The sequence below is a fragment of the Mustela nigripes genome, chromosome 16, assembly GCF_022355385.1.
Source record: "Mustela nigripes isolate SB6536 chromosome 16, MUSNIG.SB6536, whole genome shotgun sequence".
In the NCBI taxonomy this organism is placed as follows: Eukaryota; Metazoa; Chordata; class Mammalia; order Carnivora; family Mustelidae; genus Mustela; species Mustela nigripes.
This window is the reverse complement of record NC_081572.1, coordinates 9,994,412-10,011,120: the sequence shown is the minus strand read 5'-3', so window position 1 is coordinate 10,011,120 and position 16,709 is coordinate 9,994,412. Positions and strand designations below refer to the sequence as shown.

The 16,709-nt window shown below is 43.2% G+C and overlaps 1 protein-coding gene across 1 annotated transcript; it reads left to right on the top strand.

The window, feature by feature from the left end:
- The first annotated feature begins 298 nt into the window (after nucleotides 1–298).
- KCNJ2 (potassium inwardly rectifying channel subfamily J member 2) lies at nucleotides 299–10,800 on the top strand. The gene is made up of 2 exons (XM_059379255.1): nucleotides 299–446; nucleotides 5,442–10,800. The coding sequence occupies exon 2, from the start codon at nucleotides 5,656–5,658 to the stop codon at nucleotides 6,937–6,939; it is 1,284 nt and encodes a 427-aa protein (XP_059235238.1). The 5' UTR covers nucleotides 299–446; nucleotides 5,442–5,655; the 3' UTR covers nucleotides 6,940–10,800.
- Nucleotides 10,801–16,709: the final 5,909 nt, after the last annotated feature.

The window sequence follows — 16,709 nt, the reverse complement described above, 5'->3', positions numbered from 1 at the left end:
GTCCCAGCTGGGGCGCCACCTCCTCCTCCCCGGCCGGGGCCGGACTTCCAGACCCGGCTCGGAGGGCGGAGGGGTGGGGTGGGGTGGGAGGCGGGGGGGAGGAAGCGGCGGCAGGTTCTCCTCGCTGGCAGCGTCGCGGGACGCGGGTGTAGCATCGTCCCCTCCCCGCCGCGGTTCCCGGGGCCGGCCGTGCAGCCAGGAGCGCTGCGATTGGCTGGCCGGGGCCGCGGGGCGGAGCCAGGCGGGCCGGTATCTCAAAAGAGCCCAGGATATTGCAGAGCGCACTGGAGCCCTGGCCAGCGCGCAGCCTTCCCCGGCGCCGGCAAGCTGGGTCTTGGGGATTCTGGTTTGCTTTGGCTCACTCGCTTTTACAAACTACTGGATCTTACATGCCTCTGTACCCCCCACTTCCACTTCATGTCCCCATGCTCCTGCGCCAGCAACAGGTAAGGGCTGCTGTGTGTTTTCTTCCCTCCTTGTCTCCCGCTGCCTGGGTGTCCTGGGGAGTGGACTCGGGCCGCCCGCCGTCCCCAACCCTACCCTGCACCGCTGCTCCAGGGGTGCCCAGCGGTCACGCTGCTGTAGCGCTTCCCGACGCTGCGGAGTCCCAGATCATGTCTATAGAGTTTGTGTGCGCACCAGAACATCCCCAGAGCTAAAAATACTGAGACATGCTTCGAACAGTTGAGCAATAGGAACAGATTTCTCCGCAGCATCTGTTTGTGCTCATTACTTCCAATGCACCAGCTGTAGCGAGATACTGAGTTTGGAGACAAGGGCGAGGGAGCCTGTGTTCGATTCTTGCTCGAAGGAAGAAAAAAAAAAAAAAAAAAAAGGCGGGGGCTGGGGAGTGCTTCTAGAACACTGGTCTCAAACCTAGGCCGACTTGGGACTCAGCCCTAGTCTTGATCCTTCGCGTCTTTTTTTATTTTTTTCCCTTTGTCATTGCTTCAAGTGTAGCGTCGAGTTCCAAACAGAGCGAGCGTCTCAAAGTTGCTTTGCTGGGGAAAGAGAGCGCGAGCCCGAGTTGGATTTGAGCCCGAAGCCCGCAAAACTTTCACATCCTATGGTACTCTCTCCTAAGCAACGTATTATTCTTAGTAATAATAGCATTAATTCCTAAGTTGAAGACAGCGTGGTTTCAGGAAAGCACAGTGGATTCTGCAAAAAGATTGCATCATAGCATAGACTCGTCATGACAATTGAAAAAAAAAAAATCGAGATAGGAAATGGGCAGTTTAATGTCTGAGCCTGGATGAGTCTTACCAGTGCGATGGTAACTAGGATACTGCTGTGAATCCTGGGGGTTTTCATGGTCTTAGAACTTACCTGTTAGGAAACAGGGCATTGAAAACGTGTTTGGGGTATGCAAAGAATGCATATTGCCTTTTATTACTTGCTTTCTTTTCCCATTAATAATCAATACGCTGTTAGATTTCCCTCTCACTAATCAGTGCCCTAGGTCGCCTGTATATTACCTGTACACTTGTTAACATTTCCCAGCTCACTTACACCCCCCACCCCTAATGCTTTATTTATATTTGCCAATAGCTGGAAAAATCTCAAGGCTCAGGAGTAAGAGATGTTACTACAGGGATGGTGAGAGGGGTCAAAGTTGGGGTCAAGGTCATTTAACGTTACTTTTAACCCGTCTCCCTCCTGTTTTGCCTATACTTTCTTTAAACTTATTGGTATCCGTAGGAATATTTGTTCTAAACTCCTGTGAATTTGGCCTTTTTTTTTTTTTTTTTTTTTTTTGGGCACACCATATTTCTACTCTCTTCTGATGCCCCAGGTGTAGCATCTCTGGGTAGCTGTAAAGTCCTTGTATGACTTCTCAGTAGCATGGAAGATTGGCCACATCTTTACCTGAACAGATAGACTGTTGCAGGGTTCTTTTTGTTTTTGTTTTTTAAATCACCAGATACGTGTATTTCTCAGCATTCGCAAATGCTGAGTGATGGTCCGTGCACTGCTGAATAGAGATTTTAAAGTGCTCATAGAGATAAATGCGGATCCTCTGCCCTTCCCTTCTTCCCCCTCCCCCTCCCCTCTGTTTACTGAGCTCCTAAGAGGTTGCTTTGCTAGCAGTTGTGCCCACATAGCAACATGTGCCCAGAGCACACTCAGGCTGGTCTATATGGCGTCAGCTGGGGAATAACTGCTCTGAACACTCATTAGCAGACCTCTGTCGCAGCCCAGCACACTTTCTTTTACGGTCCTTATTTGCAGTCCACAAACACTCTCCCCCATTGCACACCATGACCGTATTATGAGATACATTTATCCTCATGTATGTGTCATAATTATGTTTTTCTAGTTTCCTATTGGAGATATTTCCTATATGGGAAAAAAAATATTTAGATGCACTCTATACAGTGTTATCTCCTTGACCTTGAATTGATCTATAGGACTCTCTCTCTTTAACATCTACCTAAGACTGAAATGGCTGAACTATTTTTTTCCATTGCTTATGCTTAATTTTGGCTCAGCCTATAAATAGTCTTAACATGAACAGCACCACATGTAGCCTCTCAATTTCCCAGAAATACTTTCTACCTCATGGGTGATAGCCTGGGTAAAATGATTATTTGTATCTATGAGATTTACATCAGGCCCTTGAATATTTTGGCGGAGAAGGGAATTTACACGTTGTCCGTCTAATCAGTTATGGTTTCTCCTGAATTGCACCCATCCAAGGAGTCGGATCACTTAGTGTTCTCATCTCCTTTCAATCAAATGCTTCTCAAAAGAACTCTTTTGAATATAGGCCTAAAATAAAGTTGCACAAAAGCCCTATTCTGAAGGAAAGTTTTTTGTTTTTTTTTTTTAGTGAGAAAAAAGCAGGCAAGGAAATTTTCTGCTTGCCTAAAGCCACTTGGGCATGTGGGCAGGTCAGTAAGGAGAGCGTTCTTCTTCATGAACTATTAAGACAATCACCCCAGCAGACTGGCAGGTTCCAGATTTTTGCTATGTAGTCAGCTCCCCAAAACTCTGAAGACACGTAATGTGTGTGCACACATATACACACACAATCTGTTTGGGAGTGTATTTATTTGAAGTGACAGAAGCTTCCACTTTGCCAGAAAAAATCCCCCCCCCCCCTTTCCAGGCAGAATGGTAAAATTTCTAAATGATGCTCCGCATGTGGAACAAATTCTGTCATTAACAGTGGAAATAAGACAATAAGAGTCATTCAATACAGGCTCTTTTCAAAGTTCTAAAGGCAGGAGGCTCTTGGTAGGGAACTGGTATTGTGTGTTTTATGGAATTCAAACAAAAGTCCTGGGGTCACGATTTTTGGGAGGTCGTAATTCAGTCTTTAGATTTCATATGGTTGTTATGCTTTAATCTGGAAAGAGTGCAGAAATAAGTCAGAAGAAATTTGAAACTGTCTACTCACGGTCCCTAATGGTAACTCAGATGGAAGGGTTGTTTTGAATCATGAAAAGGGAATTTCTTGGGGTCAACTTATAAGATTCTGAAGTCATCCAGACCTCAGGATACAAGCACTATTTAAATGAGGCTTCCCTGCCTTCCCCTTTTTTTGGAGAGTACACCTGCATCTAGTGTTCTATTATTACATCTCTCAAGTTTTGCGCAGACATCCTCGGCAATTTCATATGAGCCCAATAATCTGAAATCACTGTTAAAAAAAATTCCTCCCATGTCCAGGATCTAGAACCCTGAGGGATAGGAATCTTATTTCTTTTGTCCAAGTACAAACTTCATAAGGAAGCAGACAAAACATTGAAGCAGGTGGAAGACTGGGAAGGCACAGTAACTTCTTTTTATAAAGTAATTCAAAGGCACTTTCAAATCGGGCATCATTTACGTGTCAAAAGCTGCCAAAATGTAACACACATTGCAATTTTCACAGATGACTAATCTCAGGAAAAATGTGTTGGGGCACATTCTTGCATAATAACTTGGATAAGGAGGGAGAAGTGAAAAGACTGTAACAAGGCATTTTCAAAGACAATGCACCTTACCCCTCTTTAAGGGGGTGTTGAGAAACGAGATAAATGATTTGCGTGATTTGTTTGCAGGTGGCTCTGCTGAAATTGGTTAACTACTTGATCTCAATGTGGTTTTGGGGGAGAATGAAAAAGTGGAGTCCTTGTTATCAGGGCTTCAGCAAATTTCTGCTCCTTTCTGTCTGTTTCCCATCATCCTCCTTCACTAGAGGAGATCGACTGGGTGGCTGGTCGAGGGGAGAGTCACTGGTTTTCCGTTCTATGCTGTATTCATTTTGTTAATTTCTGTTTGATGCAGGGAAACACTTTGGACTTTATCTTAGACTTTTGTGAGTCAAGGAAAAAAAGTGAAAGAGGGGAAGTTGAAGTAAATAAATCGCTTTTCTCGAGGTTAGGATGAGGCTAGAGGAGAAAACTGAAAACTACTGTTTGTTCACATTAGGTAAAGGTGAGTGCCTTCTCCATGGGAACATAGAGCAGACAGCAGTGCTCGAAGTGAAAGTAAGCTGACTGACAATTATGATCCAGTCCCACAAAGTTGTCTCTGTTTGGGAAAACACAGAATTGGACCCACATGAAATGAGTTCCTGCCTTATCTCAGTTCGCTAAAGACCTGGTCCTTTGGCACAGAGGTGCTTACTTCCTAGCCCGTCATTACACATGGCAGTCCCATCTCTGGAGAATTTCAGGACTCATCGCTAGGCAACAGACTCGCTCTTTATCCCCCAGAGCAAACCTACGCCTTCAAGTCAGAATCACTTGCACTAACAGAGATGTTATCAGGCATTTCTGCAAAGTGGCTGCTTGTAGTGTGTGAGGTGATGAAACAAGCCCAAACAGTCTTCAGAAACTGGGACCGATTTCAGATCATTATAAGGGCTGTAGGCTCAGTTTTGTTTTTTTTTTTTTAAATTATCATTTCAACAAAATGATAATTTTGCCTTCTGATTTCCATCATGTCATCAAGGGCTCCGGTATTCTCCCATAATGCACCTGCACCTCAATTAATATTAACATTCTGCATTGATACGAACTGTTCTCGAGACACGTTGAGTTCTCAAAGCCTTGTGACAAACCTTGGACTAAGCAAGTCTTTCTTCTGCTTAGTAACTTGGGACCCTAGCAAGTAGGGGAAGCCAGAGAGAGAATAAGAGAGGTGTATCTGTAAAAATGGAATCTCCTAGATTGCTGGAAACAATAGGGGGAAAAGAACCCAAAATATTGATTGAAAGACTGTCCCAAACTATGAACTCTCCCATGTGAAATAACTTTATGCTTTTAAATACATAAGAATATTTTTAGGGGATGAAGAAATGAAATACCTTCTAATTTACTGCAGAGTATTTTTATCTGTCTCTGGCTATATTTTGCTAGGAAATGTCATTACTTAGAGAGCAGGACCCATTAATAATGACTTCTTTGCTAAAGAATAATGTCTTTTTTTGTTGTTGTTGTTGTTTTCAGGACATGCACTCTGGATGTCAGCTGAGTTACTGAGGTAGCTTTGCATGTCAGTAGACAGACCTTGGTAGACCCTCAAGGCTCCTGGAAACCCCCATCTCTCCTTCTTCTTTTTGTGTGTGTCCTCACTGAACATTCAAAACTGTTTCTCCAAAGGGTTTTGCAAAAACTCAGACTGTTTTCCAAAGCAGAAGCACTGGCGTCCACAGCAGAAGCGATGGGCAGTGTGCGAACCAACCGCTATAGCATTGTCTCTTCAGAAGAAGACGGAATGAAGTTGGCCACCATGGCGGTTGCAAATGGCTTTGGGAATGGGAAGAGCAAAGTCCACACCCGACAACAGTGCAGGAGCCGCTTTGTGAAGAAAGATGGCCACTGTAATGTTCAGTTCATCAATGTGGGGGAGAAGGGACAACGGTACCTTGCAGACATCTTTACCACGTGCGTGGACATTCGCTGGCGGTGGATGCTGGTTATCTTCTGCCTGGCTTTCGTTCTCTCGTGGCTATTCTTTGGCTGTGTGTTTTGGTTGATAGCTCTGCTCCATGGGGATCTGGATGCGTCAAAAGAGAGCAAAGCTTGTGTGTCTGAGGTCAACAGCTTCACGGCTGCCTTCCTTTTCTCCATTGAGACCCAGACAACCATAGGCTATGGCTTCAGGTGTGTCACGGACGAGTGCCCGATTGCTGTCTTCATGGTGGTGTTCCAGTCCATTGTGGGCTGCATCATTGACGCCTTCATCATTGGCGCTGTCATGGCGAAGATGGCAAAGCCAAAGAAGAGAAATGAGACTTTGGTCTTCAGTCACAACGCTGTGATCGCCATGAGAGACGGCAAGCTGTGCTTGATGTGGCGGGTGGGCAACCTTCGGAAAAGCCACCTGGTGGAAGCTCACGTGAGAGCCCAGCTGCTCAAATCCAGAATTACTTCGGAAGGGGAGTACATCCCCCTGGATCAAATAGATATCAACGTTGGGTTTGACAGCGGAATTGACCGCATATTTCTGGTGTCTCCGATCACAATAGTCCATGAAATAGATGAAGACAGTCCTTTATATGATCTGAGTAAACAGGACATTGACAACGCAGACTTTGAAATTGTGGTCATTCTGGAAGGTATGGTGGAAGCCACCGCCATGACCACACAATGCCGGAGCTCCTATCTGGCAAATGAAATCCTCTGGGGCCACCGCTATGAGCCTGTACTCTTTGAGGAGAAGCACTATTACAAAGTAGACTATTCAAGGTTCCACAAGACTTATGAGGTGCCTAACACTCCTCTTTGTAGTGCCAGAGACTTAGCAGAAAAGAAATATATCCTCTCCAACGCTAATTCATTTTGCTATGAAAATGAAGTCGCCCTCACAAGCAAAGAGGAAGATGACAGTGACAATGGGGTTCCAGAAAGCACCAGTACGGACACACCCCCTGACATAGACCTTCACAACCAGGCAAGTGTCCCTCTAGAGCCCAGGCCCTTACGGCGAGAGTCGGAGATATGACTGCTTCCTTCTCTGGAATATTTACTTTAAAATAACAGTCTGTTGGTCAAAGGCCCAAAACAGTTACTCAGACGACGGTACTGGTGAAGAGGTGGGTCAAGGCGAGTGACCACAAGGGACCGAGGCTAGCACGATGGTTTCCAAGAAAGACTGTAAGCTCGGAGATGGACATAAAGCACTCATCATGCCTCCCCTCCCCACCCCTCCCCCCCTCCCCGTGACCCAATGGCACATACATGTTGTAGAATAAGTTATGGGGTTTTTATGTTTTGTTTTGTGTTTTTACAAAACTTGAACTTGCAGGCAAGCCTTGGTTGGGTATTTGACTAATCCAGAATGCTTCTCTTTAGGGAACAAGAATGTTTTTAATGGCATAACAAAGGCAAGACTCTGCCTTAATTTTTGAAAAGCTGCTAACTACATGAACACGAATTGTATTTTTGTTGCCGTGTAGTTTTTCTTTCGTGTAATTTAAAAGTCAGTGTTGAACTTTGTTGAAAGCTCATGATATGTGCTTCAAAGTGGCAAGTATTTGGCTATTAAGCTGCCAAAATGAGAGCCTGATTTTTTTGAGGCCAGTAATTTGTTTGCTAGAATTGATTTCTCTCTCTCTCTCTCTCTCTCTCTCTCTCTTTGGTTACATAAGGGCATTATGTAACACTAGCCAAATGGTAGCCTCTGTTTTTTTTTGTTTTGTTTTGGTTTTTGTTTTTTTACTTCCATGATGTTAATGGGTTATCTCAAATTTTAAGTTAGACTACCTAAAATAAATACCAAAGATAATGCACATTTTTGCACAGTGGAGCTTAGACTAAAAAGAATAGAAAGCCCCATGGCTGCCTTGAAATCAAGAAACAATAACTTTGAACCTCAGCAAGACCTTGAACTCCCCTCTCCTCTTTCACCTTACTCAGAAATAGAACATCATATGCACAGAGTCTAGTCAGCGTCCTGCTTTTCCGATTTCGCTCTTTCATGCAACTTGTTTATGATAGGGGAAGAAGAAAGGTGAATTAAAATTCACACATATGCAATCAAAATACCTTCTCTTTCCTGCTTGCTAAGACTGGCCAGGTCAACGCACAAGGTGAGAGAAGGTGATGTGCTCTTAGATTTTTTTGGATTTCCCCTTTCTGCACATTCCAAAATGTATTCTGTAAGACTTAGGTTGGAGTTAGCTGGTTCAAAATCTGAGCTACCCAACGTGAAAGACAGACAGGTTTAAACTCTTGTGACTGAATACATTGCCCCAACTGTCAGGACATTTCCAGCTTGATTTCCCCTTGGAGAAGATGCCACGCCTGGCCTCTAGGCTGGTTCTTCCAATCAGCCTGTCTGGAGCGGGTCCTCCCACATCTGGGAGGTTGCAGATGTCAGTGGGGGAGCCGGGGCAAAGTGTGGACCAACCACTTTGATGTAACACTTCCGCTTAAGTATTCGGGAGGGAGAGGAAAGTGACTTTTTTTTTTTTTTTTTTTTTCATGGTAGTGGGTAGGAATGAAAATGTCACAGTAATTTGGGGTCAACAAGAGCCATACAAAATATAACACAGCCACAGGTGGAGGAGATAATGATCTAAAAGGGTTATTTCTACTTTATGGATGCACATTTGAGATGGGATCGGAACTGACTCTTGTCACCTGTAGAGCCGAATAGCAGGTTACTAAGGACACATTGTTTTCCAGAAGTCTGTCCTGCCTGGCTGCCTGACTAGATCGAAATATATATATAATTTTTTTTTCTTTTTCTTTTTCTTTTTTCTTTTTCCCCTGCTCTAACTCAATCATGGAACTCTTTTTTGGTTTAAAGTTCCTTATGTGTGAAATCTGGGGGTTGCTGACTTTTCTTTTTCATTGGAGTCTCGAAATCAACTCTCTTATGGTATTATATCCCTGTATGCCATTAAAAAACAGCTTGTTCTGGAATTCTGTATTTTGTAAGTCGAAGCGTGTGATGCTCTCTGGGTCTTACACAGCCATCTCTGAAATGCCTTGCTTGCAATAATAGGACAGTGTCTGCTGCTCTCAGCCCTCAAAGCCGATGGGTTTGAAGACTGTGGCGTTCTTTTCCTGGAAACCGAGACAGAGATGTCAAGCAAGTGGTTGCTCTTTTCAATCCAAATCTAGAGGAAGGTTAGGGAAGTTGTTCAGAGAGTTGGAGGAACTGGGATTGGGTGGACAAAAAGAATGGACAGATAAGGGAACGATTCGGCTGTCGAGGGCGAGAGGTTACTGAGGGCTTCAGCTGCTGCTATTTCGATATTTTGCAAAGGAAAATAATCAAACCAAAGAGTATTCCGTGATACGTAAATTAAATGAAGATGCAGTGGAGCACGGGGTGGGGGCCACGAAGAGGGCTCCTTCCAAACAGAGTGCTGCCACTTCAAAAGACTTAAGAGAGTTGGAAGGGGGTGGTCTGGGGGCAGGAACGAGGGAGGGAAATCTTTCAACTTCTTTCTGAAAAACAGAAAAAAAAAAATCTAAAATTTCTGGTGCACAGGTTTGTTTTTGTTTTTGTTTTGTTTTTCCAAGAAAATTTTGCAGAAGCTATGTTTTTAAAGTGTACATTTTATAAAGTTTATCAGATATTTTCATATTTAAAGCCAAATGTAAATAGAAGTCTGTAAAGGAAAAAAAAAAATTGCCATAGAAAGTACAATTTCAGTGCAGCAATTTCAGAGAGCTCGTACCTCTATGCTACCGGTTAGCATGGTTTTAGCAAATATTTACCAGCCTTATAAGGTTCGTATTGCTATGTTCTGTTATTTATTTCAGCATGGACTGTTCCTTTGAAAGCTTTTTCTAGTTATTAGTATTTTAACAATTACAAGCTTTAAATGGCAATTTTTTGTGTGTTTTTTTGTTTTGTTTTGTTTTGTTTTGTTTTTGTCAAGAGCCAAGACACAGGTAATGCACAATATTTTTTTGTTGCATTTTACCTTCAAAGCATTTGTTCTTATTGACTGGGTCTCCTTAATTAGTGCACATACATCATTAGGATGAAGTCAGAGGAGACTCGCCGTGAATATCTGGGGTCTGTTCCCAGCTCTGTGTTGCTTCTCTATTGCAAGCAAACTCCCCCACCTCCCCCCTCCCCCCGCTGTTTAATTTACTACTCCCTTTTAAAGATTTTTTGCTCGTATCTGGGTGGGCATTATATTTTTGGGAGGAGGCATAGATTCCTGGTTCTCCTATTTTTAAATAAAAGATAGACAAAGTGAATTCTATTTTGACTATTGAGAATGGAATAGTTTTCTAACCCTCTAAGAGTATACTTGAATCAGACATTGTAAGGATGTCAGTACAGCACTGTAGCCATTTCCAAATTCCTGGAGAAAGTCTGTTTTACCTTTTTAAAAAACAAAAACACAAAAAACACTATTCATGCATTATTTCTTCACTTTCCTTCTTCCCTGTGAACTCCCATCCCAAACCCTGACTGTCTATGTGAGGAGCTCTATCCCCCGAATCATGTTACCCATGCAAATGACAAAATGTCAGCTCGTGTTTTATAATAAGTCACTCGGGAAAGGCAAAGAGCTTGTTCTGGAAAACAGGGTGAGTTCTTTCTCACTCTGTTGTCTAATAATGTTAAGGCAAAAAATAAAAGTGTTGCATAGTCTCCTCCCGACTCCCGACTCCTGACTAGAATCTCTTTTCTAGTGACGTTGGGTTTCAGCTCTGGGCTCTGGTGCGTCGAACAGTCCTGGCCTTTGACAATCGTGATAGTTACTATTTTCCCGTTTGCCGTCTTTTTGTATCGAAAAGTCTTCCTATTGTACTGCACAAACCATGGATTGTACATATTTTTATATATTATGTCTTATTTTATTATTTCTAAATAAAAAATTAAAAAATTGAAGACACCCTGGTGCAGGCACCGGCGGGCCTCCTGTATGATTGCTGTAGCATCGCTGAGAAACAAAGCAAAGGTTGCCGAGCCACAGGGCAGAAAGGCTGAGCGTTGGGATGAATAGAGCCATAGAAATGGCCTCAACAGGGAGGGGTGGTGGGTGGCAGATTAGCTTAATCCAAGTTAGAGGAAGTCAAGCTCATATTTTGTTTTTGGACCAAACAGTCGTAGGTCGAGAGGATAGAAAACAAGTGAGAAAACAATACTGATGAAACAAGTTCTAATCTTTAGGTTGAGTCTCTGTTTAATGATAATAGTTTTCCATGGTGGAGCCTAAACTCTGTATGGGGTTCTGCCTCGTAGGTCATCTCAACCCTGCCCCCTCCAAGATTAGGATAATATTCTTCTTGTATTGTGCATTGGTAGTTGATGAAAATGTTTTGTAAAGGGCCAGATGGTAAACACCTTTGGCTCTGTGGAACAGAGGGCCTGTCTCCACTCTGCCCTTGAAGCGCAGAAGCAATCATTGATAACAGGAAAACAAATGTTGTCACTGTGTGTCAATAAAACTTTACTTGTAACTATAGGTGATGGGCCACGTGGGGCCCATGGCCTGTAATTTATCAACCCCTGGTATGGAGGAAACTGAGGCTCAGTTTAAAGCTAAGAGGCCATGGAGGCTGTATTCAAATTCAGGTCTTAACTGCCTCCACGCTTAGTGTAATCCACTAAAGTGCATATTGTTCCAGGACACCAAGTTACCATAGTCTCAGAGAAAATGCCCCTTCTTCTAGCAGATTTGGAATAACTTCACTGCTGTCACACGATTGGAAATCTTGAGAAAATCTGCATTCTGGAATATGGGTTGCTCCTTAATATTCTTTTCTTTAACAAATACTCATGTGGCACTTCCTGTGTTTCAAGCATGGTTCTTGAATTCTTTGTAAGGAGTAATTTCATCTTAACAGCAACTCTGTGGAGTAGTCAGTGGTATTATCCCCACTTAAGAAATGAGGAACCAGGACCAGAGAGGTGGAGTGCTTTGTGCAAGCACACACAGCAAGTAGGTATGAGAACCGAGAATTCTAACTGCGGCCATTGAGCACCTGGCTGGGCTTTTTGTCAGTACTCTCTGCTTTTTGTTTGGAGGCATTCTTGGTAAAAGTTTCACCATTTACCCTGGGGCCTTTCTGCTCCTTAGCTTTTATGTTCCTAAATGATGAAATTGCATTCTGTTTCTGCACATGGGACGCATGAGCCCAGGATTCCAACCTCCTTCAAAATCTTCTCCACCATTTCTCATCCAGTTCTTGGAGAGAGGGAACAACTCACAGAGGGTACACTAAGGGCACTGGTGGTGGAATTTGGGTAAATTTCAAACTTCAGATTAATTTCAGCTAACTAGGAATTGCTTAGTCCTGACTCCAGGCGAAACCACAAAGCCCTGTTATTAAGCCAGTTGCAGTCACCCAGCACATCACACACTTCTGCTCTCTTCCCACTGTAGGGAGCCAAAGGTGTAACCTGAGCTTCTTGGTGACTGATCCCATGGAGCAAGATAATGGTACCTCCGGGCAGAGAGCTGAATGCGATATGGGCCTCACCTCTCCTTTGTAAAAATTTTTATTAAATATATGTGCAAAAAGAAAAGACAGAGGTGGGATCTGGGTCCTTCTGAGAAGCTTAGGTTTCTTTTCAGCGACAAACAAAAACCTCCAAATGCTGGCCTTCTGAAGCAGTAGCAGCCCAGATCACACTTGCAAAGAAGAAAACAAATTTCCCTCTAGAAATTTCCATCTTAGAGCTGGCAGAACGGATTAAGTCAATCAGATTTCCTTCCCCAATTTAAATAAATTGGTGCGTAAATAAAGGAAGGCTAGCTCTACCGACTTTAAGTAAAGAACCAAGTCCGTGATCATATTTCAAGAACCTAGAGCCTTTTTTATTTTTTATTTTTTTTTTTCCCAAACAGTTCGGGTTAAGGGTTCTCGTGAGCTGATGATTTAAGCCATCACATGAGGACTGTTATCATGACTTCAAAAATTGCCTGATTACAAGGTGATACCCACAAGGCACCAGCACAATCCTATCACTGCTTCCAGAATAGGGTGACCACCTGTCCTGGTTTGCCCGGGAGAGAGGGGTTTCCCCAGACCTAGGGCTCACCGTGCTAACACTGGGAACGTGCTGGACAAACCGGGATGAGTCAGTCCCCTGGTTTGGAAGCTAGAGGAGTGGAGTGTTGGGGAAGGAAAGGAGAGATGCGGTTAAGAAGAACATGAACGGGGAGGAGTTCAAAATCCAACACAGGAGTGTTATTAACTCATAAGAATAATAATGATGAATAATTACCTCTAAGTGTCTTTCTCCAAATAACTGGAAGTTGTTGCCTCAAGGGCATCTGTTGTTTTGGAGGAATGGTTTTCTAAAATATTACATAATTTTCAGTGTTATTTCATGTTTTCTTGTGGCACACGAGCGAATGGGTGCTGCTCTGCTTATTGCAACGTGTCTGTAAATTTTGTCCGTGAAATCATCAACTACTGTTTCGTCCATCGCCAGAGTCCCCTAGCAGGTCATTTAGGTCTTTGCTTCCCATCTGCTGTGCCCAGGAAATAAGATAATCCATTCTAAGGACTATATGACGAACATCAGAATGCCAGCCGGGCAAATCAGGAAAGGCACAGATGAGACATCAAAGTATGGCTTTAATGGAGGGACTGTAGGGTGACTGCACTCATTTTCAGAGCTTATTGTTGTTGTTGGGTTTTGGGGGGTTTTTTGTTTGTTTTTTAAATTTCAGGTTTCAGTTTATATGCTAAGAGGTTGGGGCCGGGAAGGGGTTTAGGTTCTAGAAAAATCCTATTCAACTTGACCAGATAGTTATTGAAGAATTACGATACACTGTGGGTTATTCAGAGTTTTCTACATGGACTTGGTCTTATGTAGATCATAGTTTAGAAAATGAGCCGTGCTGATGGATATTCGTTTCTGTCTGGCAGCCGAGAAAAGCAGTTGAGTTTCAGATATAAGAAATTTATGTATAATAACAATAGTTCCCAGTTGAGTACTTGCATTAGGCACTACACAAAGATAGAATTCTTACCCTCCATCTGCAGGAATCCTCACTTCATTAAGTATTTTTTTCAGGGATGTTTCCATGGAGTCAAATATTTTTGCAACACCTTACTGGGACTTGCTTATTGGTTTTGCAAAAATTTTGCTCCCAAGGATGCTGTTCTTCTGCTTCAGGCTGAATGACCCCTCTGACCCCAGTCTCTGCTAAGATTAGGTCTTCGGAATCACACTTCCCCTATCCTGACACGTGGGCAGAAAAACATCCCTTGGGCAAGTGTCTGGGTTCACTCCTGGTTAACAGAGAAATGAACCAATCTCACAGGGTAAGAGCTTTATTTGGTTTTTGTTTTTCAAATTTTGCTAATACATTTCCATACCTAAGGCCCCAGTGAAGCGATTTTTTCTTTGATCCTGCAGAATGTTCCCCTAACTAGGGTATCAGAGTTTCTTTTAAAATCTATAAATAGCTGCATTAGGGGTTTAGACACAGACCCGTACCAACAGATTATTTACCAATAGGGAAATGCCAAGTGAGTGCGCATCCCGGAACAAAATACTCTTGGCAAATGTGCTCTCCGATGGCAGCCATTCATGCAAAAATGAGGGAAAGTCGAATCAGCCATTCAGAGATGTTCTTCGCTTCTGTCGGAAGCTCTTTGGGTGGCCATAAGATCAACAGCACTCCTCCCTGCCTTTTCCAGAAGCAGCCAAAAGTTGCAGCCTGCATGTTTCGGGCACATTCTGTCAATGAGGCAGCTGAATAAGATGCCCCAGCGTTGCCATAGAAACCACAAGAAGCCTCGCGGCACCTTCTCCCGCATCCTCTTTAATTTCATCTGAGTGACTTGATTCAAGAACCAAAAATAAAAAGTGCACAAGGATGTCATTATTTAAAAAGCTGTTTTCGATGATAAATACAGTATGTACTTGAGCCTCAGCCTGCTGCTCGCTCCTCCCTTCTATTTCGAGACATTTGAACTCTTCAGAACGGGAGTCTTCATTTAAGGTTTAATGGAAGTGAGCCCAGGTTTGCCAAGATAAGGGGATGAGGCTGCCTGCTGCGTTTCTACCTTTTCCCAGCTCATACTTGACATCTGAATGTGAAGTTTTTTGAAAGAGGGTCTATTTCTAGTGTCTGTTCATTTGGTATTAGCCCCCCTGGACTCATCAGGGCCTACTGAAATCTCTCTGCCTTCAGGCACTCCCTGGTATAAAACATTCCATAGGTTTAGGATCATTGTGTAGGTTAACAACAACACCAAAAAACCAAAAACAAAAATAAAAACAAAAAAAACTGGTTGGGAATGTGCCAGAAAAGCATTCAGCGGAAAAGCCAGCTAACAGAATTCTTCTTCTTCTTCTTCTTCGTCTACTTCCTTTTTTTTTCCCCCCCAATCCTGTTGCTACTTGCAGTACAAGCTCCTTTCACAATGAAGAGGAGAAGGAGGGAGACACACAGAGCTCAACAGCAGTCCTATTGTAATATTTCCCTAGGAGAAAGGGTGGGTACAACAGTGACGGTCCCTGTTTTTCACCTTTCTGATGGGCTAATGGATCAGAAGAGAAGCTTACCTCTTCTCCCTCCTCTTCTGTTCTGGAAACAAGACCATCCGGAGCCTACCCGCTGGCTTGATTTGAAAAGTGTTGCCATTTCCTGGTAGTGATTTGCATGAGCTGGTGTGCGATATGGAATATACTCACAAAGGAAAATGCACAAGGTACAAGGTGTGTCGGATAAGCAAGAATACGACGTTCCTTGTGGTCTGTGCATGTGCCTATGAATACGTTCTCTTGGTTAGGAGGACTGGGTACACCCGTTCACCATGTTGCAGAGGGTGTGGGTCCGACACTGAGGTTCTCTGCAAGGCAAATGATTCCTTCCTGTGGATAAAATATGAAAGAATCTCCCTGTTTTGGAGATGGCAGCCTGCAGGGAAAAACTGGCTGGTTCAACTGGTGCCATCAGTAAAACCAAGTTGGCTGGGTTGCTAATGCTGGAACAAGCGACATGCTTGCAAAACACATGGAGCTGAAGAACTGGCTTGCCAATCTAAGGTTGGAAATGTTTACTTTAACGAACCTGGAATTCTCAGACCTTTGTACCTAGAGGTACGTAACAACTACTCAGAGGAGGTTATTACTCTGTCCATCTTAGTTATTATACAAGATAAAAAGAAATCTGAGCAGTTGCAAAGTTGCCCGTTGCTAGCCAGGAGGGTCTTACTAATCCCATGGCTGTTTTGATCAGCATTTTCCTGGGTTTTAGGGGGTTTAAAAAAAAAAAAAAAAAAAAAAAAAAAACCAGGGCACTCCTCGTGAAGGGGGCAGGCGGAAAAGATAAAAGTCCTTATTGAGATAGGACCTGCAAGATGTTTTTGTTTTGTTTTGTTTTGTTTTTCTTTTTTTCCTGTGTTGAAAACCCTTACTCAACCTCCCATATGAAATTTTCTGCAGAGCCCACATTGCTTAATAATGGATTTTTAAATCATTTTGGAAAGACTCAAAGAGGAATTGAATTCTAGTTGTGGGTTGATGTGGGGAAAACAAAACCCAAATCAAACCAACACCAGCAATGGCAACTAAAAACCAGAAAGGGTCCATCTGAACTCAGAGCCAAGCAGGTATTTAAAGCTGTGTTTGAGGAACCTCTGAGTGGGTATGACCTGCCTCTGGGTACAAAGGTCTGGGAATCCTAGATTTTAGAATCCAGTTACTTTTGACTTTCGAGCCTTGGTTTGATCGTTAGGAAGTAAGAACAAAAACAGAATCTTGTGAGATTTTAAAAGGAGATAGTGTTTGTAGGAGTGTTTTATGATTGAAAGTACTGTATGTGTTAGTTT

Excerpts from the sequence above, each read along its gene's own strand:
- KCNJ2 (XM_059379255.1), top strand. The coding sequence starts at position 5,656 with ATGGGCAGTGTGCGAACCAACCGCTATAGCATTGTCTCTTCAGAAGAA.